The sequence below is a fragment of the Oncorhynchus gorbuscha genome, linkage group LG15 (assembly GCF_021184085.1).
Source record: "Oncorhynchus gorbuscha isolate QuinsamMale2020 ecotype Even-year linkage group LG15, OgorEven_v1.0, whole genome shotgun sequence".
NCBI lineage: Eukaryota > Metazoa > Chordata > Actinopteri > Salmoniformes > Salmonidae > Oncorhynchus > Oncorhynchus gorbuscha.
The window spans coordinates 78,843,651-78,868,432 of NC_060187.1; the positions used below are offsets into that span (position 1 = coordinate 78,843,651).

At 46.1% G+C, this 24,782-nt stretch overlaps 1 protein-coding gene across 2 annotated transcripts in view; it reads right to left on the bottom strand.

Annotated features, from left to right (window-relative positions):
- Nucleotides 1-195: 195 nt before the first annotated feature.
- Nucleotides 196-24,782, bottom strand: part of LOC123996949 (voltage-dependent calcium channel gamma-4 subunit-like) — a 57,200-nt gene continuing 32,613 nt past the window's right edge. The window contains exons 2-6 of one of the 2 annotated variants that reach the window (XM_046300833.1): nucleotides 20,231-20,508; nucleotides 18,185-18,406; nucleotides 5,848-5,931; nucleotides 3,648-3,788; nucleotides 196-3,137 (exon numbers count right to left, since the gene is read on the bottom strand). In XM_046300833.1, coding sequence (XP_046156789.1) covers nucleotides 2,323-3,137; nucleotides 3,648-3,788; nucleotides 5,848-5,931; nucleotides 18,185-18,406; nucleotides 20,231-20,261 — 1,293 coding nt within the window. In that variant the 5' untranslated portion in view covers nucleotides 20,262-20,508 and the 3' untranslated portion in view covers nucleotides 196-2,322. Of the gene's footprint in view, nucleotides 3,138-3,647; nucleotides 3,789-5,847; nucleotides 5,932-18,184; nucleotides 18,407-20,230; nucleotides 20,512-24,782 lie in introns of both variants that reach the window. The other variant, XM_046300832.1, reaches the window with a different exon arrangement.

Here is a 24,782-nt window from a genome sequence, read left to right on the forward strand (position 1 = left end):
GCGGCACACAATTGGTCCAGCGTCGTCCGGGTTTGACCGGTGTAAGCCGTCATTATAAATAAGAATTTGATCTTAACTGACATGCCTAGTTAAATAAAGGTTAAATAAAAAATAATAATAATACAAATTCCTGGTTAAATAAAGTAAATAAATAAAATGTTGTGGTCACATTCATTAACAGGATAGTGCAAATAAATGTTTTCATACCTTTGGTCTAAAGTTGTGTCAAGTCTCTCTCTCTCTCTCTCTGTCTGTCATTCCCGCCAACTCTCACTTTTTCTATTCTTTCTCTCTCTGTCATTCCCTCCATCTCTCTCTCTCGCCATCCCTTGATCATCTCATGCTGTCACTCCTTTAAAGAAAAAAATCCTCAGTCTGTAAATCGGTCTGTTATTGTTTTTTTTTTTTATAAACTTCGTGCAATACAGTGTTTGAGTTTATCACACATTTAGATAAACCATAATCATTTTGTCTAGATATATCTAATTCTCAACTACATAGTATTCATATTGCCCACATAAATGCTATCTGTGTGCAGTTTTGTCGTCACATTATTATTTTTTCTCTCAAATGAAATAAAAAGAAGAAAGTAAAATCCAAAAGAATGTGGAAGCGTCAGGTGTTTTCATTTCCTTTCCCCAGTCTGTAATGTAGCGGGGTGTCCAATAGTGTCCATCCCAGTTCTGCCATCACACAATAAATGAGGTGCAGGAGACTGTTTACACGTGTATACATTCTCATCAACATAAACGGAAGGGGTCAAAGTTCAAGGTTCAAGGGTCACGTGGGAAGCACAGTGAGAGTTTTTTCTTTGGGGGTGGGGTTTGGATGTTCGTCTCCATAGTGATTCTGTCATGGGTCATGTGACAGAGGAGAAGACATGCCCAAAACGGGCAGGGCGGGGCCAAGCGAGGGTGGGGCAGGGCAGGGCAGGGTGGGGAGAGGCAGCGCACCCCATGAGAACTGGGGGTTAGCCTGTACCCATACAGAGGATCAAAAACACATCACCCTCCCCTTCCCAAAATACACACCCTGTTTTCATACCAGAGGTCCTAAAGAAAGTATTTATAGAGTTTGCAAATATAGGTATGCGTTAATTACAATGTACATGTTTCATTTCAAAAGTTCTCTGTAGTGTATTTTAACCCCCCACCTCCGTCCACACATTTATTTCATTGACATTTTTCATTGTCAATTTCATTTTAATAATGGATGGATAGCATGTCTGTTGTGTCTGTTCTAAAGAATAATTTTGGGTTTCTCGCTTGTAGAAAATAATGAATAAATGTTTCTCTTCTTTTCTCCAGGTGACAAGTTTCACCTGTTTTCTCTGTACAAATATATCAGTTTCTCTTCTTCTCCTCAAGACAGAGGTTTCTGTTAATGCCCAGAAAACAAACATCTTCAACACGACTACAGCTACGACTACTGCTAACATTGATTAGAATGGAACTCAGACTAACATCGGCCCATAGAAAACAGACTCAGAATAACACTGAAGTTGCTCAGTTGCCTCAGTCACTCACTTATTGTAGCCTTCAGTTACAATATTGGAAGACAATGTACAGTATTCACACAACTTAACTGTGTGTTAGAACCAAGGGGTAGAAAATCAAAATAGAGGTAAAAATAAATGAACTGAACTCCACCAAAGAACAAATTGTAATAATAGTAATAATAATATATTATATATCATTATTATTATTAGATAATAATGAAATCATATAAATCATAATACACACTCGTCTTCTCATACGTTGTAGACACTCATGCTTGACACCAATGACACAGTTACACAGCCCACTGATCATACCAGCGTGTCTGTGTTTAAGAAATTCACAGTAAACGTCGTCAGGATCCAAAATCAGAGTAAAATTATACAAATCATATCATCATTCTAAAACGATAGCATTGCAAACAGAGCTAGCTCGTAATAACGCTAATAATAATCACAACAACAATTGATGTCAAATATGATCTTGTTAAATCAGAGTTAGTATTGCACTAAAGAAAATGGATTGTTTAAAATAGTAGCCCAAGGTTCATCGCGTTGGATCATTAACAAAATTAATGATTTCTAGTGCGTTGGAATAGTAAAATAGTTTTGTTGTGAAAGTTCATTATTGTTGTAATTATCACGTTCTGTTATTACTTGTTTCCTTTTGTTTCTCAGTGAGATACTGTAGACTAATTATAACAGTGAAAAAGATTCTCTCTCTCCTCTCCATTCCTTTATCTCAATACCCTTTAATACTCCTTTATCCCAATCCCCCTCTCTATATCTCTCTCTCTCTTCCTTCCCTGTTCCCTCCCCCCTCCTCTCTACACGGGTGTTGTCTTCCTGTTGAGCGTATTGGAGTTGCTCTCTCTATCTCCCTTTAGCCTGTCCAACGTTCCCATCCCTCGTTCTCTCTCCACCGTGGACGAGGAGAAGGGTGGGGGCCCCGAGCCCACCGAGTTGCCCATGGGTGCGTTGGAGTTGGAGGAATTCTGGGACAGCGAGGGGTTGTGGGACTTCAGAGAGGGCAGTGTGCCGCTCATCATCACACCCCCTCCTCCCCCTCCTCCCCCGTCCTTGGGGAAGCAGTTGTGGAGCTGGTAGAGGGTGGCGCGGTCCACGGTGCCGTACATGGGGGGCAGGCCAGCCAGCTTGGGGTCGCGGGACAGAGTGTAGAGGGAGATGTCACCCCCCGCTAGGGTGGTGTGGGAGCGAGAGTGAGGGTTGGGCAGCGTGGCCACAGACATGGGCCCCTGGGAGAGCATGGCCGAGGGGGGCAGGCCAAAGTTCTTCCCCCCGCCTCCCCCCACCGGCGAGGGGTCTCGGGAGCGTGAGGGGTCAGTAGAGCGGGATGAGGAGCGGGAGCGACGGCGGAAGCGGTAGCTGGGTAGGCGGAGCATGGCGTGCGTGGTCCCCTTGAAGATGTCAGTGCGCGAGCGGCAGCGAAGCTCCTTGTTCTTTTCGATGTAGATGTTGACGGCCAGAACGCCCACCATCTCAGCCATGATGAAGGACAGGCCTCCGAAGTAGAAGGACCAGCCGTAGCTGTACTGCCACTTCTTGTCCTCGTCCTTCTTAGGGGAGATGTCTCCCAACGCTGCAGAGATGTACACGATCACACCGATGATGTTGCTCAGACCTGGTGGAGACAGGGGATAGATGAAGATATACAAGCACACATGCACACACACACACATGCACTCATGCACATAGATGAGGATATACATACACACACACAGATGAGGATATATACACACACACACACACACACACACACACACACACACACACACACACACACACACACACACACACACACACACACACACACACACACACACACACACACACACACACACACACACACACACACACACACACACACACACACACACACACACACACACACACACGCATGCACACACACACAGGGGAGGATACACATGCACACACAGACACACAGACACACTCTCTCTCTCTCTCTGTCATGTTATCCAGAACAGGAGAGCAAGAGGAAAAACATGACTTTACATCAACAGAACATAAACATATGTATACATACTAAGATACTTAGATAGACACATAAAGACACAGAGATAATCACATACACAGACACACAGACAGGTCTGACAGGAGTTAGTTAGTGCACCTGCAGCCACAAAGAGAATGCCTGCTCCCAGGACGATGTTCCTCTTGTGCTTATAGAAGCGACTGAGACCGATACACACCCCTCCCATCAACAGCAGGATAGCACTGAGGATAGGGAAGATGTTGGAAGCCCTGACCATACCTACAGAGAGAGAGGGACAGGAGAGAGACGGGGAGAGTGAGGGGAAGTGAGAGAGAACAAGTAATTGAGAAGAAGAGAGAGAAGAGAGTGAGAGAGGAAGAGAGAGAGAAGAAGAGAGAGGAAGCAGGTGATAAAGAGAGAGGGAGGGGAAGTGAGAGAGAACAAGTGAGAGAGAAGTAGAGAGAAAGAAGTAGAGAGAATAAGAGAGAGAGGAAGTTGGTGATAAAGAGAGAGGGGGGGGAAAGAGAAAAGGTCAAAGTAGCAGATAGAATCAGAGGGAGAAGATGAGAAATAAACAGTTCTATTCTGCTGTGAGCAAATTAATTACCATGTGGCCAAGCTAGTGAGTGTTTAATGTATCAGGTCTTTCCCAAGAGGCATCAACTCTGATACCCCCAGGACAGACACACACACACACTTCACCACTCCTTTCCCATCTAGGACATAGGCCAGAGGAGAGAACTGCCAAAGTAAATGCCAGCCAAATGCCGAGGCTACATAGTAAACAGTACACAGTCTTCTCCTGCTGCATTGTGGGGCGGGCACACATAGTGCAGGATGGAACACCCACACAGGTGTGGCCTGGAGGAACACCCATGAACTAGGGCAGCACATTATCCCTCAACGTCATACAAACACTAACATGTTTAATTCAAACACAGCCTATTTTCTACCGGTCTTCAGGAGTGAGATCTAACTACTCTATGTGGTCTAAGGCTTCTGTAAAAAGTGGTTTACAGTGGTGGATGAGTTACGGCTGTGTATCAGTTATGGGGAACTCCCGTCCTGGGGGTGGCAACAGTGTGTGCAGGGTTTTGTTCCAGCCCTGCCCAACACACCTGTTCAAATGATTTTCATTTCAGACCACAAAAAATTGTCAAAGACTCCAGCCACTCATATCGTAGACTGTTCTCTTGCTAACGCACGGCAAGTGGTCCTGGAGCACCAAGTCTAGGTCCAAAAGGCTCCTTATCAGCTTCTACCCCCAAGCCATAAGACTGTTGAACAATTCATCAATTTACACTGCTGCTACTAGCTGTTTATTATCTATGCATAGTCACTTTACCCCTACCTACATGTACAAAATACCTTGACTAACCTGTATCCCCGCACATTGACTCGGTACCAGTACCCCCTGTATACAGCCTCCACATTGACTCGGTACCAGTACCCCCTGTATACAGCCTCCACATTGACTCGGTACCAGTACCCCCTGTTTACAGCCTCCACATTGACTCGGTACCAGTACACCCTGTATACAGCCTCCACATTGACTCGGTACCAGTACCCCCTGTATACAGCCTCCACATTGACTCGGTACCAGTACCCCTGTATACAGCCTCCACAGTACCCCCCTGTATACAGCCTCCACATTGACTCGGTACCAGTACCCCTGTATACAGCCTCCACATTGACTCGGTACCAGTACCCCTGTATACAGCCTCCACATTGACTCGGTACCAGTACCCCCTGTATACAGCCTCCACATTGACTCGGTACCAGTACCCCCTGTATACAGCCTCCACATTGACTCGGTACAGGGTACCCCCTGTATACAGCCTCCACATTGACTCGGTACCAGTACCCCCTGTATACAGCCTCCACATTGACTTGGTACCAGTACCCCCTGTATACAGCCTCCACATTGACTCGGTACCAGTACCCCCTGTATACAGCCTCCACATTGACTCGGTACCAGTACCCCCTGTATACAGCCTCCACATTGACTCGGTACCAGTACCTCCTGTATACAGCCTCCACATTGACTCGGTACCAGTACCCCCTGTATACAGCCTCGTTATTGTTATTTTATTGTGCTACTTTTTATTATTTTTTACTTTAGTTTATTTAGTAAATATTATCTTAATTATTTTTTCTCTTAAAACTGCATTGTTGGTTAAGGGCTTGTCAGTAAGCATTTCAATGTAAGGTCTATTACACCTGTTGTATTTGGCGCATGTGACTAATAACATTTGATTTAATTTGAATCAGGTATATTAGAGCTGGGCTGGAACAAAAGCCTGCATCTCCACTTCAGGTCCATCAGATGTTGACTTACGTAGAACATACTCTGGTCCATCATGGTCAAAGTCAGCATCCTCAGGGAAGTGGTTGATCTGAGAACACACTCCCCTTTTCACCCCTGAGAGAGAGAGAGGGAGGGGTGGGGTTAGAACAGAATACACACAGTCTCTATCTCTCACACACACACACACACACACACACACACACACACACACACACACACACACACACACACACACACACACACACACACACACACACACACACACACACACACACACACACACACACACACACACACACACACACACACACACACACATCACACACATCAGCACATGCATCAACTTCACTCCACAGAGCTTCATCAGAAAAAGAAACAGCAGTTTATATTAGCATATACAAAGAGAGCAAGAGAGAAAGAGGAAGAGAATAAGGCATGAAAGAGAGAAACTGCAGACTGGTTGTGCCTCAGGTTCTGTCCTGTCATTGTTCACCCTTCCCAGGTAGGTCTGAGGACAGAACAGTACGCATCCTCAACACAAAACATCCACAATCTCTGCCCTTAGGAACTGATTCTAGATCAGATGTCCTTGACCCGTTAAGGTCATGCAGTATCTCATTAGTATCACACTCACATACATACATGATTTGTCATCAGGTGCTGGGTAGAAAAATACTAATGTAAAATATTTAATGTAGAAAGGGTACCAGCATATACAGTGGGGAGAACAAGTATTTGATACATTGCCGATTTTGCAGGTTTTCCTACTTACAAAGCATGTCGAGGTCTGTAATTTTTATCATAGGTACACTTCAACTGTGAGAGACGGAATCTAAAACAAAAATCCAGAAAATCACATTATATGATTTTTAAGTAATTAATTTGCATTTTATTGCATGAAATAAGTATTTGATCACCTACCAACCAGTAAGAATTCTGGCTCTCACAGACCTGTTAGTTTTTATTTAAGAAGCCCTCCTGTTCTCCACTCATTACCTGTATTAACTACACATGTATGGGAGAAGGTCATGTCGTCGGATGAGACAAAAATAGAGCTTTTTGGTCTAAACTCCACTCGCCGTGTTTGGAGGAGGAAGAAGGATGAGTACAACCCCAAGAACACCATCCCAACCGTGAAGCATGGAGGTGGAAACATTCTTTGGGGATGCTTTTCTGAAAGGGGACAGGACGACTGCACAGTATTGAGGGGAGGATGGATGGGGCCATGTATTGCAAGATCTTGGCCAGCAACCTCCTTCCCTCAGTAAGAGCATTGAAGATGGGTCGTGGCTGGGTCTTCCAGCATGACGATGACCCGAAACACACAGCCAGGGCAGCTAAGGAGCGGCTCCGTAAGAAGCCTCTCAAGGTCCTGGAGTGGCCTAGCCAGTCTCCAGACCTGAACCCAATAGTCCGTATTGCCCAGCGAGAGCCACTAAACCTGAAGGATCTGAAGAAGGTCTGTATGGAGGAGTGGGACAAAATCCCTGCTGTAGTGTGTTCAAACCTGGTCAAGAACTACAGGAAACTTATGATCTCTGTAATTGCAGACAAAGGTTTCTGTACCAAATATTAAGGTCGGCTTTTCTGATGTATCAAATACTTATGTCATGCAATACAATGCTAATTAAATACTTAAAAATCATACAACGTGATTTTCGGGATTTTTGTTTTAGATTCCGTCTCTCACAGTTGAAGTGTACCTATGATAAAAATTATAGACCTCTACATGCTTTGTAAGTAGGAAAACCTGCAAAATCGGCAGTGTATCAAATACTTGTTCTCCCCACTGTATGTATGTATAGCTCTAATAAGAAAGGTTTTATTTAGAGTGAACCACAGCTACCAATATTCACTTAATAGTAATTACACTGTGGTCCTTTCTGAATAAGAGCATGCAGTAACTGAATGAACACACTAACGCACCCCCACACACACCCCAACACAGAGAGCCATCCATACAGGCAGACAGGCAGACAGGCAGACAGGCAGACAGATAGCTACCCGCTGGGGTCTTGTGGCTCTATTGCAGACAGACAGATGGACGGACGGACGCACGGTGATGACAGCACACGACTGGTGCTGGATGATGGATGGATTGTGAGAGAGTTGGAGTGATGGAATGATGAGACACAGACGGAGGAGGGAGAGAAGGACAGATGTGGGGTGAGCTTGTCTCGTTCTCATAGTTCTTTTATTTCCATGGTTGTTGTCTGTAAAGAAAGAGATGGGGGCACAGAGTGTCAGCTAAACCCCGACAGACGCCATTTTGGCTCTAAACCAGGAAGTAGTTCTCCATTGGTACAGATCTAGGATCAGTTAACCCTCTCTCCCAATGCTAACCATAACAATTAGGTGGGAAAACCAGTATCTAGGGAGCAACTACTCTACAGCTGTACTGGCTACTCCTGAAACAGAGAAACAGCTGGCTAGAGCCAAAATGACCTGAGTTTCACACACTTCCATTCACTTACCTGGTAACTCTGTATGAAAAGTACTGGAGGGTGACACTGACCTACATGGGCAGTAGAGGCTGCCTCTAAGTACTGCCCCAAAGATCAGTGTTCTCTATTTGAACCAGCACCACAACAGCATTCAATCTAAAGCATCAACACGCATATCACTGCTGTTGAATGGTGGCTTGTCTGATGCCATGCACATAAAACTCTTGCTCTCCATTGGTTTCAGTTGAATATTGAATATTTGCAGCCCACAATGTGATGTTAGGGGCCTTTGACTAAAAGCTAAGGGAGAGACTGTACTGACCTACTAGTATTTTGCCTGGTTAAATAAAGGTACAAATAAATACAAATACAAATCTAGAACCGTTTCTACCTGCAGAATCAGATAATACCCCATCTATTCACTCCTTCGGCCCCTAACACAGCAAAGTGTGACATCCACCCGCGGGCTTAAATCTTTTAGAGACAATATGTCCTCTGTTTCCATTGCACCTACACTTCACTGCATCACTGCACGGCTTCTGAGCACCCATCTTGACTCAATACTCTACAGACATCAAGGATACTTGACCTCTAAGCCATACCAAAGCACTGAAGGCTCCACTGCACCACAGAGAGAAAGAGAGAAGAGAAAGAGAGGAGAGAGAGAAAGAAAGGGTAAGAGAGCGAGAGTCGAGAGAGAGAGAGAGAAGAGAGAGAGAGAGAGAGAGAGAGAGAGAGAGAGAGAGAGAGAGAGAGAGAGAGAGAGAGAGAGAGAGAGAGAGAGAGAGAGAGAGAGAAGAGAAAGAGAGGAGAGAGAGAAAGAAAGGGTAAGAGAGCGAGAGTCGAGAGAGAGAGAGAAAGAGAGAGAGAGAGAGAGAGAGAGAGAGAGAGAGAGAGAGAGAGAGAGAGAGAGAGAGAGAGAGAGAGAGAGAGAGAGAGAGAGAGAGAGAGAGAGAGAGAGAGAGAGAGAGAGAGAGAGAGAGAGAGAAAGAGAGAGCAGGGGGCAGAGAGAGCGTAAAGGGAGAGATAGCAGACAGAGGTAGAGGGAGTATGAGAGGCAGAGACGACAGAGGGAGAGAGTGGGAAAAGAGAGAGAACAGAGAGAGAGAGAGGGGGAGGGAGGAAGAGGGCAGAGTGAGAGTAAAGAGAGAGAGAGCAGAGAAAGGGAGAGAGATCGAGAGAGAGCATGAGAGAGAGAGAGAGAGAGAGAGAGAGAGAGAGAGAGAGAGAGAGAGAGAGAGAGAGAGAGAGAGAGAGAGAGAGAGAGAGAGAGAGAGAGAGAGAGAGAGAGAGAGAGAGGAGCACTGCAGCATTGCTGTGAGGGCTGGGGCTTATCTCTAATTGGCTGCTTTGTTATCAGGAAGCTTAGAGATGAGGATAAATGAGCTTTGCACAATGACCAGGCCAAGGATGGGATTTACCCTGCATGCCTTATAGAGGAGTAGTGATGGGACTTACCCTGCATGCCTTATAGAGGAGTAGTGATGGGACTTACCCTGCATGTCTTATAGAGGAGTAGTGATGGGACTTACCCTGCATGTCTTATAGAGGAGTAGTGATGGGACTTACCCTGCATGTCTTATAGAGGAGTAGTGATGGGACTTACCCTGCATGTCTTATAGAGGAGTAGTGATGGGACTTATCCTGCATGTCTTATAGAGGAGTAGTGATGGGACTTACCCTGCATGTCTTATAGAGGAGTAGTGATGGGACTTACCCTGCATGTCTTATAGAGGAGTAGTGATGGGACTTACCCTGCATGTCTTATAGAGGAGTAGTGATGGGACTTACCCTGCATGTCTTATAGAGGAGTAGTGATGGGACTTACCCTGCATGTCTTATAGAGGAGTAGTGATGGGACTTACCCTGCATGTCTTATAGAGGAGTAGTGATGGGACTTACCCTGCATGCCTTATAGAGGAGTAGTGATGGGACTTACCCTGCATGTCTTATAGAGGAGTAGTGATGGGACTTACCCTGCATGTCTTATAGAGGAGTAGTGATGGGACTTACCCTGCATGTCTTATAGAGGAGTAGTGATGGGACTTACCCTGCATGCCTTATAGAGGAGTAGTGATGGGACTTACCCTGCATGCCTTATAGAGGAGTAGTGATGGGACTTACCCTGCATGCCTTATAGAGGAGTAGTGATGGGACTTACCCCGCATGTCTTATAGAGGAGTAGTGATGGGACTACAAACATACGGCAGCTAGCTAACACCATTCATTCAGCTTCAACTACTGTCCTATTCTGTCCTATCCAGCCCTGTCCCGTCTTCTCCCTTCTAAAGCCTGTATGTCAGAGCAGCAGTTTAATGTACTATAAATTAGCTGCTTGTTCCGCAGTGAAGATGGCGTGATGGCTACTGTCATTTTCAGAGATCCCGTCAGCTAAATCGCTGGGCTGGTGCAGGGTTGGGCAACAGGGTCTGCAGTGAGTTTGTAAGGCCAGCTGTAATATACCTGATTCAGCTTAACAAAGGCTTGATGGATCTAGTTGAATCAGATTTCCAACACATGGTTGGTGAGCACAGTGCTAGTGGGTGATGCGTGTAAGGCAGGTTATATATTAAATACAGTGATGGAAGGAATGGGGTGAGATGAGAGGGGTTCTTTTCAGGTGATTTCAACTTCCTGATCTGCTGACACAATGGGGAACACTGTATACTGTACATCTAGACCATCAGCTCCTGTTACCTACTTCACCACTGGGGCATCCTTAGTTCAGGGATGGAGTGGTATCCTTATGACAAATTAATTTGAAGGGTAGAAATTACAATCTCCACAAACATCCAGTGTTCATTGATAAAGTGCTTGTACTGTACTAGCTCTCTGCACAGACACAGTTCAGACCTCTTCTCTTTAACTTCATGTGAACCCACTCTAAAGCTGTTGTTCTTATGCCCAACGCATCACCGGGCGCAAACTACCTGCCCTCCAGGACACCTACAGCACCCGATGTCACAAGGCCAAAAAGATCATCAAGGACAACAACCACCCGAGCCACTGCCTGTTCACCCCGCTATCATCCAGAAGGCGAGGTCAGTACAGGTGCATCAAAGCTGGGACCGAGAGACTGAACAACAGCCTCTATCTCAAGGCCATCAGACTGTTAAATAGCCATTCCAAACACAGAGAGGCTGCTGCCTATATACACAGACTTGAAATCATTGGCCACTTTATTAAATGGATCACTAGTCACTTTAATAATTTCATTTTAATAATGTTTCCACATCTCTCTCACATCTCTCTCTCTCTCAGATACACTACGTTCAAATGTTTAGGGCCACTTAGAAATGTCCTTGTTTTTGAAAGAAAACCTTTTTTTTGTCCATTAAAATAACATCAAATAGATCAGAAATACAGTGTAGACATTGTTAATGTTATGCAGGTGAATGAGGACCCAAAAGCAACTTGGCGAAAACAGAGTCTTTAATCCAGTAAAGTAAATCTACAATCATAAAGCATAATTCCACTCGTAATGACGAGAACAGACTGGAGACTTGATCATGAACTGCAGGTTGCCTCGGGAAGGCACTTGAACGTAGCAGACTCAGACACCTGCTCACCACGCAGCATCTGAGGGAAACACGACACGACAGGGCGATACACAGACACAGCACGGTGAACAATAGACAAGGATCCGACAGGGCAGGAACGGAAAACAAGGGGAGAAATAGGGACTCTAATCAGGGAAAAAGATATGGAACAGGTGTGGGAAGACTAAATGATTGATTAGGGGAATAGGAACAGCTGGGAGCAGGAACGGAACGATAGAGAGAAGAGAGAGAGGAAGGGAGAGAGAAAAAGGGGAACGAACCTAAAAAGACCAGCAGGGGGAAAACGAACAGAGGGAAAAGCAAAATGACAAGACAAAATAAGACAAAACATGACAGTACCCCCCCCCACTCACCGAGCGCCTCCTGGTGCTCTCGAGGAGGAACACTGGCGGCAACGGAGGAAATCATAGATCACAAACGGTCCAGCACGTCCCGAGAAAGAACCCAACTCCTCTCCTCAGGACCGTAACGAAAAACGATAAAAAGGGAAACAAGGGTACTACTCTAAAAAAAAAAAAAAATGAGACACGGGTAGAGAACTGAAAGCTTTAGAGCAAACAGGACCAAACAGGCCAGGAGAGTAACAACTAGGGACAGACTGAGACACAGCAAGGGCAGGAACAAGAACAGGAGAGATGCGATGGCAGGGAACAGACAGACCCAGCAAGACCAGGAGCAGAAGCAGAAAAAAAATTACCAGACTTCTTCTGCGCGCAGTCTGAACACGCAGCCACGAAACGGCGCGTGTCACGCTCCTGAGTAGGCCACCAAAACCGCTGGCGAATAGAAGCAAGCGTACCCCGAACGCCGGGATGGTCAGCTAACTTGGCAGAGTGAGCCCACTGAAGAACAGCCAGACGAGTAGAAACAGGAACGAAAAGAAGGTTACTAGGACAAGCGCGCGGCGACGCAGTGTGCGTGAGTGCTTGCTTAACCTGTCTCTCAATTCCCCAGACAGTCAACCCGACAACACGCCCAACAGGAAGGATCCCCTCGGGATCGGTAGAAGCCACAGAAGAACTAAAGAGACGGGATAAAGCATGAGGCTTGGTGTTCTTAGTACCCGGGCAATAAGAAATAACGAACTCGAAACGAGCGAAAAACAACGCCCAACGAGCATGACGCGCATTCAGTCGTTTGGCATAACGGATGTACTCAAGGTTCTTTTGGTCAGTCCAAACGACAAAAGGAACGGTCGCCCCCTCCAACGACTGTCGCCATTTGCCTAGGGCTAAACGGATGGCGAGCAGTTCGCGGTTAGCCACATCATAGTTACGTTCCGACGGTGACAGGCGATGAGAAAAATACGCACAAGGGTGGACCCCATCGTCAGTATCGGAGCGCTGGGACAGAATGGCTCCCACGCCCACCCCCGACGCGTCAACCTCAACAATAAACTGTTTAGTGACGTCAGGTGCAACAAGGATAGAAGCGGATGCAAAACGCTTCTTGAAGAGATCAGAACAACAATCATACGACCGGTGAGGAGGAAGGGAGTTGGTTCTGGACCGACTGAAGACCGTGCGCAGACCTTGATATTCCTCCGGCACTCCTGTCAAATCACCAGGTTCCTCCTGAGAAGAGGGGACAGAACAAACAGGAGAAATAGCAGACATTAAACACGTCACATGACAAGAAACGTTCCAGGAAAGGATAGAATTACTAGACCAATCAAAAGAAGGATTATGACACACTAGCCAGGGATGACCCAAAACAACAGGTGTAAAAGGTGAACAAAAAATCAAAAAAGAAATGGTCTCACTATGGTTACCAGATACAGTGAGGGTTAAAGGTAGTGTTTCATATAATATACTGGGGAGAGGACTACCATCCAAGGCAAACATGACCGTGGGCTCCCTAACTGTCTGAGAGGAATGTCATGTTCCCGCGCCCAGGCTTCGTCCATAAAACAGCCCTCTGCCCCAGAGTCTATTAATGCACTGCAGGAAGCTGCCGATCCGGTCCAGCGTAGATGGACCGGTAAGGTAGTACATGTACTTGACGGAGAGGACCGTCTAGTAGCGCTTATCAGTCGCCCTCCGCTTACTGATGAGCTCTGGCCTTTAACTGGACATGAAATGACAAAATGACCAGCGGAACCGCAATAGAGACAGAGGCGGTTGGTGATTCTCCGTTCCCTCTCCTTAGTCGAGATGCGAATACCCCCAGCTGCATGGGCTCAACACCTGAGTCAGTGGGGAAAGACGGTAGTGTCGGAGAGAGGGGAGACACAGTTAACGCGAGCTCTCTTCTATGAGCTCGGTGACGAAGATCTACCCGTCGTTCAATGCGAATAGCGAGTTCAATCAAAGAATCCACGCTGGATGGAACCTCCCGAGAGAGAATCTCATCCTTAACCTTAGCGTGGAGTCCCTCCAGAAAACGAGCGAGCAACGCCTGCTCGTTCCAGTTACTGGAGGCAGCAAGAGTGCGAAACTCTATAGAGTAATCCGTTATGGATCGATTACCTTGACATAGGGAAGACAGGGACCAGGAAGCTTCTTTCCCAAAAACTGAGCGATCAAAAACCCTTATCATCTCCTCTTTAAAGTTCAGATAATTGTTAGTACACTCAGCGCTTGCCTCCCAGATAGCTGTGCCCCACCGCCGAGCCCGACCAGTAAGGAGTGATATGACGTAGGCAATCCGAGCTCTCTCTCTTGAGTATGTGTTGGGTTGGAGAGAGAACACTATATCACACTGGGTGAGAAAGGAGCGGCACTCAGTGGGCTGCCCAGAATAACATGGTGGGTTATTAACCCTAGGTTCCGGAGGCTCGGAAGAACCGGAAGTAGCTGGTGACACGAGACGAAGACTCTGATACTGTCCTGAGAGGTCGGAGACCTGAGCGGCCAGGGTCTCAACGGCATGCCGAGCAGCAGACAATTCCTGCTCGTGTCTGCCGAGCATCGCTCCCTGGAACTCGAGAGTAGAGTAGAGAGAATCCATAGTCGCTGGGTCCATTCTTGGTCGGATCCTTCTGTTATGCAGGTGAATGAGGACCCAAAAGCAACTTGGCGAAAACAGAGTCTTTAATCCAGTAAAGTAAATCTACAATCATAAAGCATAATTCCACTCGTAATGACGAGAACAGACTGGAGACTTGATCATGAACTGCAGGTTGCCTCGGGAAGGCACTTGAACGTAGCAGACTCAGACACCTGCTCACCACGCAGCATCTGAGGGAAACACGACACGACAGGGCGATACACAGACACAGCACGGTGAACAATAGACAAGGATCCGACAGGGCAGGAACGGAAAACAAGGGGAGAAATAGGGACTCTAATCAGGGAAAAAGATATGGAACAGGTGTGGGAAGACTAAATGATTGATTAGGGGAATAGGAACAGCTGGGAGCAGGAACGGAACGATAGAGAGAAGAGAGAGAGGAAGGGAGAGAGAAAAAGGGGAACGAACCTAAAAAGACCAGCAGGGGGAAAACGAACAGAGGGAAAAGCAAAATGACAAGACAAAATAAGACAAAACATGACAGTTAATGTTGTAAATGACTATTGTAGCTGGAAACGGCTGATTTCTTGTAGAATATCTACATAGGTGTACAGAGGCCAATTATCAGCAACCATCACTCCTGTGTTCCAATGGCACGTTGTGGTAGCTGATCCAAGTTTATCATTTTAAAAGGCTAATTTATCATTAGAAAAACCATTTGCAAATATGTTAGCACAGCTGAAAACTTTTGTTCTGTTTAAAGAAGCAATAAAACTGGCCTTCTTTAGACTAGTTAAGTATCTGGAGCATCAGCATTTGTAGGTTCGATTACAGGCTCAAAATGGCCAGAAACAAATACCTTTCTTCTGAAACTCGTCAATCTATTCTTGTTCTGAAAAATGAAGGCTATTCCATCCGAGAAATGTCCAAGAACCTGAAGATCTCGTACAATGCTGTGTACTACTCCCTTCACAGAACAGCGCAAACTGGCTCTAACCAGAATAGAAAGAGGAGTGGGAGGCCCCGGTGCACGACTGAGCAAGAGGACTGAAGAGGACTGAACAGACGCCTCACAAGTCCTCAACTGGCAGCTTCATTAAATAGTACCTGCAAAACACCAGTCTCAACATCAACAGTGAAGAGGCGACTCCGGGCCTCTTGCTGGCCTTCTAGGCAGTTTTAAGTTACCCCAAACTTTGAAACAGTAGTATATATACTGTATTCTATACTATTCTACTGTATCTTAATGTAGTGTATATACTGTATCATTGCTCGTCCATATATTTAAATATTCTAAATTACATTCCTTTACTTAGGTTTGTGTGTATTGGGTATATGTTGTGAAATGATTAGATATTACTTGTTAGATACTGCTGCATTGTAAGAACTAGAAGCACAAGCATTTCACTACAACCACAATAACATCTGCTAAACACGTGTATGTGACCAATAACAATTGATTTGATGCTCATTGGAAATCATTCAACAGAAATATCAGTCCACTGGGAAAGTCTAGGAAAGAGTTTCTTCTTCTAGCATTTCCACGTTCCAGATCTTCCAAGGAGCTCATAAACTCAGCATGTGCATTGCTGAGTGATGACCTTTACGGCAGCTCTGCTGACTACATAATTCCACTGAAACATATGGTAACATACCATCCATTCACTCTCATCTGACACGAAACAACTGCACAACATCAACCCCGAGCTTCCCTGTAATGGACCCTCCATTCCATTCAGTCCTTATTCCTTTAGTAGTGCATTAGCAACAGTGTGTGAAAACCTTGTGACCTCTGTCATTGCCAACAAAGGGTATATAACAAAGTATTGAGATAAACTTTTGTTATTGACCAAATACTTATTTTCCACAATAATTTGCAAATTTGCATTGTAGGATGGTAAAAATCCTACAATGTGATTTTCTGGATTTTTTTCTTCTCATTTTGTCTGTCATAGTTGAAGTGTACCTATGATGAACATTACAGGCCTCATCTTTTTAAGTGGGAGCACAATTGGTGGCTAACTAAATACTTTTTTTGCCCCACTGTATTACCAACTAATTTCACCTATTACCAGCTATTACCAACTATTACCAGCTATTACCTTTTACCAACTATTACCAACTTTTACCAGCTATTACCAGCTATGACCAGCTTGACCAGCAGACCAACTGACCAACTTACCAGCTATTTTGACCAGCAACCTTTTTCCAATTATTACCAGCTATAACCAGCTTTTACCAACTATTACCAGCTATTACCAGCTATGACCAGCTATGGCCAGCTGTCACCAGCTATGACCAACTATGACCAGCTATTACCAACTATTACCAGCTTTTACCAACTATTACTATTACATTGAATATATTATACATAGTATTTATAATATTGAATCTCTTAACTGCAGTATGAAACTGCAGTTAAGTTTTTGGGTGACCCAACCAAATTCACATAGAAATGTGAGTTATAGATCTGTCATTCTCATTGAAAGCAAGTCTAAAATCAAACCACCCCCTGTACCCGGACTTTGTACTACTCCCCTCTGGGCACAGGTATAGGGCACTCGTCGGCAGGAAAAACAGAACTAGACACTAATTTGTGCCAGGTCTGATATCCCTCCTTAATAGCTCGGGCTAATGTTCCTAGCGACCCAGTAAGGCCAGCAGGCTAGTCTCTTTTTATTGGTATGTAACTGTTGTGAAAGTTGTATTGTCAATTTTCTTTGTGTTTATACGACACTTTAAACGTGTACATGACACTGCAACAACATTTCCCCATGGGGACAATAAAGTCAGTAAAGTAAGAAGTGGTAGATCTGTTCTATATGAACTATTTCTATGCTTCCCATTCTTAAGTTTCATTTTTGCGTCTTTTACTTTCGGTTTTGTACACCAGCTTCAAACAGCTGAAAATACTATATTTTTGGGTAATGGAAATATATTTCACAGCGGTTTAGATGGTACAATGATTCTCTATACTATACCTGCCTGTTTTGTCACATAAACTGAAATTAGGAGAACTACTCGAATTTTAGCAACCAGGAAATGGGGGAATGATTTCTCCAGAGCGCACCTTTAAATCTATAAAAGACATTAAGACAAAAGGCTTAAATGGAAGCAGTCCTAACTCATCCCCTCCAACATCACGCGCACCCACACACACACACACACACACCCACACACACACACACACACACACACACACACACACACACACACACACACACACACACACACACACACACACACACACACACACACACACACACACACACACACACACACACACACACACACACACACACACACACACACAAGATCCCCACATGCCTCCGTTTACCCTCTATCCATCCTCTCCCACTCCACCCACAGATCCAAGATGGTGTCTTAGATCTGTGGGTTTCAGTAGCCTACCTTCCAGGCAGCAGATCCTCCAGAGGCCAGAGTGGGTGAGGGCTCCGGGGTCCTTCTTGTCCTTGTTGTGGGGGTCGTCTGAGTGGTTGCGGGTGCTGTTGCAGATGGAGGCGCGGGAGTACAGCCAGTAGTCCGTCCCTATAGAAACCGTCATCAGGCAGAAGGCTGCAAAGGCCCCCACGGTGGTGAGGAGGATCTGGATCCCCTTCTCACAAACCATCCCTAGAGAGGAGGGCAGAGGGGGACGAGAGAGAGAGATAGAGGGGGGGGAGTAGAGAAGGGACAAGGAAGAAGAAAAGGGAGAAATAGAAAAGGGATGAGAAAGGTGGAGGGAGGAAGAAGGAGAAGAAGTGCAGTAGAGACGAGAGGAACAGATGAGATAGAAAAAAGGGAGAAAGGGGAGTTGAGGGAGAGGGAGGAGAGAGAATGAAAAAGGGATGGACAGGAAAAATAGATGCAGAGACAGAGGCAGAGAGAAAGAGGCAGAGAGATGCAGAGAGAGAGAGAGAGAGGCGGAGAGAGAGGTAGAGAGAAAGAAAGAGGCCGAGAGAGAGGCAGAGAGAGAGAAAGAGGCCGAGAGAGAAAGAGGCAGAGAGAGAGAAAGAAGCCGAGAGAGAAAAAGGCAGAGAGAGAGGCCGAGAGAGAGAAAGAGGCAGAGAGAGAGGAAGAGAGAGATGCAGAGAGAAATAAAGAGAGAGAGAGGAGGGGTATAAGTGGTTATATGAGGTGTCCTTGGAAGGGGAGTTGGACGACACTGCTGACTCGTCTTAACAGGAAGGAATTGATGGTGAACACAACAAATTGCACTTTGAGAATCTCAATGTGCTCCATATTCATGACCATGACACCACTCTCTCCCCCACATAATCAGCATAGACAGGGCTAGCGCAGAATACACAACACACTCGATGAGACAGAACACACACGCACGCACGCACGCACGCACGCACGCACGCACGCACGCACGCACGCACGCACGCACGCACGCACACACACACACACACACACACACACACACACACACACACACACACACACACACACACACACACACACACACACACACACACACACACACACACACACACACACACGATATACATAATCACAGTGCAGGAACACAGCAGCAACATCAGCACATACAGGAACAAAGCAAGACTCAACAGGAAATCTTAATTGTCGCAACTCAATCAATCAATCAATGAAACAATCAACCAACCATTTAGGCTTATACAATCAATCCTATAAAGTATCAGTGTTCCTATCCTCTTCTTACCTCCACCACCACCATAGTATACCCCTCTGGTCCCCTTGAAGTGGTGCTAAAACCTGTGCCTTTACAGGATGCTTACGTAGGCCTCTGCCCAGCACCCTGCCCTGAACTTAGTCACTGTTACTGGCCGCTACCACCCGGTACTCTACCCTGCACCTTAGAGCTGCCCTTTGTACAGAGTCATGGAACACTGGTCACGTTAATCATGTTAACATACTGTTTTAGCCACTTCATACGTACATTCTGTATTCTAGTCATGGCTCATCCTGTACAACTACTGCTGTACACACCTTTTCTATTCATATAGTGTCTATAATGTCTATACACACCATCATATACATATAGATTTATATTCCGGACTCTGACATTGCTCGTTCTAATATTCCCATATTTCTTCATTCCTTTCTTTATATTAATGGTATTTGCCTGTATTGTTTTGTATTGTTAGGTATTACTGCACTGTTGGAGCTAGGGACATAACCATTTCACTACACCTGCGATAACATCTGAACAGTTTCATTTGATTTGTCTTCATCTCACCCTAGGCCATAACCTGCTGTTCTAGATGACACATGTATCTCCATTGTGACTTCATTTGCAAATCTTTGAAATTGTGCAAAGTACTATTAACAATGTGTACCTGCAATGTAATCACACTGTCCCTGCCTATGTAATAACCACGTAAATACATAGATTATAGTGCCACTTGATGTAAAGTGGGACCCCATTGCGTTACCAAGGTGTACATTTACATCAGCTGAGGTAAGACTTACCTGCCGCCGAGTTTCTATCCTTCGACTCCATTTTGAAATCTTTCTTTTCCTCGTTAATGAAGAATGCGCTGTCCCCTCAATCCGGACAGCATCCATCGACTGTTCTCACTCTCTCCCCCTCTCCTTCCTGCACTCGTTTTCTCTCTCTCTCTCTTTGGCCTCTATCTCTTTCTCACTGGAAAGATGTGCTGGTGGAGGCTCTTGATTGTGATTGGACGCTCTCGCTCTGGTCCTCTTATTCACAGGAAGCAGTCACTGAGGAGGACATGATAGTTGGGCTACTGCCAAAGAAAGACAAGAAGAAGAAGGAGAATGATAACATGAGTTGTTTACTGTTGTGCAGTTATGAGGCATGTTTATCTAAAAACAGTGATCAATTCAGAAAGTTCAGACGTTATAAAGTCACGTTCTAAAAACACAAATAACAGAAAACTATAACCAATCAATTCCACTCTCATAAAAGTATAACACAGAATAGAATACAAATGGTGCATCTGAATATAGAGCTAGAAATAACAGATCTGGTCTGAATAGACGAGCGAGAAAGGGGGAGAGTAGAGAGGGTGCACTCAACATTGTTACCATGGCAACATTGAATTCCAAAGTCTGGATCAGCATAGAGCGAGGGACTGAGATAAAGAGAGAGAGAGAGAGACAGAGAGGGACAGAGAGGGGCAGAGAGAGAGAGAGAAAGCGCTTGAGAGAGGGACTGAGAGAGAGAGAGAGAGAGAGGGACAGAGAGGGGCAGACAGAGAGAGAGGACAGAGAGAGAGGGACAGAGAGAGAGAGAGAGAGAGAGAGAGGGACAGAGAGAGAGGGAGAGAGAGAGAGAGAGAGAGAGAGAGAGAGAGAGAGAGAGAGAGAGAGAGAGAGAGAGAGAGAGAGAGAGAGAGAGAGAAGAGGGACAGGGAGAGAGAGAGAAAGCGCTTGAGAGGGACTGAGAGAGAGAGCTAGAGAGAGATAGAGAGAGGACAGAGAGAGAGGGACAGAGAGAGAGAGAGAGGGACAGAGAGAGAGGGACAGAGAGAGAGAGAGAAAGCGCTTGAGAGAGAGACAGAGAGAGGGACAGAGAGGGGCAGAGAGAGAGAGAGGACAGAGAGAGAGGGACAGAGAGAGAGAGAGAGAGAGAGAGGGACAGAGAGAGAGAGAGAGAGAGGGGGAGGCAGAGAGGGACAGAGAGGGGCAGAGAGGGGCAGAGAGAGAGAGAGGACAGAGAGAGGGACAGAGAGAGAGAGAGAGAGAGAGAGAGGGACAGAGAGAGAGGGACAGGGACAGAGAGAGAGGGACTGAGAGAGAGAGATTTTGAATTGAATTCAATAATTCTTCAAGAAAATAAATGTAATGAGTAAATGTCAAATTGGCTTTCTGACCATATATACACCTTACACACACTAATTAACAAACACGTCCACCAACAAAAAGAGGCTTTCTATTTGCTTCTACTTGGCACAAAGGACTATTGTACAAAATTCTCCAAAGTGGGCTTGGTGGTAAGGTGTATGACTTAATAAAATGTAAGTACTCAGAAAAGTGTGCAATAAAAAACAAAAAACAGAATTCCTTTCACAACGTTGAGGTGTGAGACAAGGCTGCAGTTTGAGTCGAAATCTTTTCAACATTTATATTGTCACACTCTGACCATTATTTGAGTTGTTTGTTTCTATGTTTTGTTTGGTCAGGGTGTGATATGAGTGGGCATTCTATGTTTTGGCCTGATATGGTTCTGATTGGGAACCATATTTAGGTAGCCTGTTTTGTATTGTGGTTCGTGGGTTATTGTCTATGTGATTTTGCATGTTAGCACTCAGTTTCGATAGCGGTCACGTTCCTTTTGTTATTTTGTTTGTTTGTTTAGTGTACTTCGTGTTTTTTGTCATTCATTAAAAGTATGTATTCACACCACGCTGCGCTTAGGTCTCCTCACTACGACAATTGTAACAGAATAACCCACCAACAATGGACCAAGCAGCGTGGTAACGGCCAGCAGCAGCAGCGGCAAAGAACGCAGGACTCGTGGACTTGGGAGGAGACTCTGGACGGCGAAGGACCCTGGGCACACAGGGGAATATCGCCGCCCTAAAGCAGAGCTGGAGGCAGCGAAAGCAGAGAGGCGCCGGTATGAGGAGGCAGCACGGCAACGTGGCTAGAAGCCCGAGAGGCAGCCCCCCAAAATTATTGGGGGGTGGCACACGGGGAGTGTGGTGAAGCCAGGTAGGAGACCTGCGCCAACTTCCCGTGCTTACCGGAGAGAGAGAGGGGAGAGGGACCGGGCAGGCACCGTGTTATGCGGTGGAGTGCACAATCTCCCCAGCGCGTGTGTATAGCCCGGTACGGTACATTCCAGCTCCTCGTATCGGCCGGGGTAGAGTGGGCATCGAGCCAGGTGACATGAAGCCGGCTCTACGCATCTGGTCTCCAGTGCGTCTCCTCGGGCCGGCGTACATGGCACCAGCCTTATGCATGGTGTCCCCGGTTCGCCAGCACAGCCCAGTGCGGGCTATTCCACCTCGCCGCACTGGCCTGGCTACCGGGAGCATTCAACCAGGTAAGGTTGGGCAGGCTCGGTGCTCAAGAGCTCCAGTGCGCCTGCACAGTCCGGTCTATCCAGTGCCACCTCCATGCACCGGCCCTCCGGTGGCAGCCCCCCGCACCAGGCTGTCTCTCCGTCTCATCCCTACAGGTTCTCCCGCCTGTCCAGCGCTGCCAGAGCCTTCCTCCTGCACTGCGCTTCTAGAGTCTCCCGTCTGTCCTGAGCCGCCAGAGTCTCCCGTCTGTCCTGAGCTGCCAGAGTCTCCCGTCTGTCCTGAGCTGCTAGAGTCTCCCGTCTGTCCTGAACTGCTTGAGTCTCCCGTCTGTCCTGAGCCGTCAGATACACCAGTCTGTCCTGAGCCGTCAGAGCCGCCAGTCTGTCATGAGCCGTCAGAGACGCCAGTCTGTCCTGAGCCGTCAGTCAGCCAGGACCTGCCAAAGCCGTCAGTCAGCCAGGAGCCGCCAGAGCCGTCAGCCAGCCAGGAGCTGCCAGAGCCGTCAGCCAGCCAGGAGCTGCCAGAGCCGTCAGCCAGCCGGGAGCTGCCAGAGCCGTCAGCCAGCCAGGAGCTGCCAGAGCCGTCAGCCAGTCCGGAGCTGCCCCTCAGTCCGGAGCTGCCCCTCAGTCCAGTGGAGCCTTTAATTAGGGTCTTAGACCCAAGGTCGGAGGCGAGGGTCGCCACTCTAAAATTCCCTTGAAGAGGGAAATGACTATGGTGGAGTGGGGTCCACGTCCCGCACCAGACCCGCCACCGCGGCCAGATGCCCACCCAGACCCTCCCCTATAGGTTTAGGTTTTGTGGCCGGAGTCCGCACCATAGGGTGAGTGGGGTGGGAGGTGGGGGGGGTACTGTCACACTCTGACCATTATTTTAGTTGTTTGTTTCTATGTTTTGTTTGGTCAGGGTGTGATATGACTGGGCATTCTATGTTGCATGTCTAGTTAGTCTGTTTCTATGTTTTTTTGCTTGATATGGTTCTCAATCAGTGGCAGGTGTTTGTCGTTGTCTCTGATTGGGAACCATATTTAGGTAGCCTGTTTTGTATTGTGGTTCGTGGGTTATTGTCTATGTGATGTTGCATGTTAGCACTCAGTTTCGATAGCGGTCACGTTCGTTTTGTTATTTTGTTTGTTTGTTTAGTGTACTTTGTGTTTTTTCGTCATTCATTAAAAGTATGTTTTCACACCACGCTGCGCTTTGGTCTCCTCACTACGACGACAGTGACATATATCAATGAATTAGCAGACATGGACCATTCTCCAGCGCCAGGACTCACACTATTTGACACAGAGGTGAAATACCTGCTATATGCTGATGACTTGGTACTTCTATCACCAACCAAAGAAGGTATTCAACAGAACATTAATATTCTACAGCAAAATTGGCATAATTGGGCCCTGGCAGTAAATTGAAAATCACAATTTCCCCCAAAAAAACAGATGTCAGAAACACAAATATAAATTCACCCTGAACAACACCATAACTGAACATACTAAAAATTACACCTACCTTGGCCAGACCATATCTGCATCGGGAAGCTTTAATATGGTAGTGAATGCACTCAAAGAAAAAGCCTGCAGAGCATTGTATGCAATAAAAAATTTATTATTTAAAATCAACATCACAATTAGAATTTGGACCAAAATATTTGACAGTGTAATCATAACCAATAGCTCTTTACAGAAGTGAGGTTTGGGGGCCACTCAATAAACTGGACTTTAAAATGTGGGACAAATATCCAATTGAAGCCCTACATGTAGAATTCTGTCGGAAAATCCTACAAGTCCAGAGAAATACACCAACTAATGCATGACGGGCAGAACTGGGCCGCTTTCCAGTGGTAATGAAAATACAGAAATGAGCATTTAAAAAAAGTCAAAATTTAAGTCTGCAATTTAAAGCACTTCAAACCCAAGAGCTGAGCCCAGAAACGATTCCTCTCAGTCAGCTGGTGTTGGACTTCACCAACCAAGCTGAGCCCAGAAATGACATGGCTACCCAAAGAGGAGCGTGTATGTGGTCAC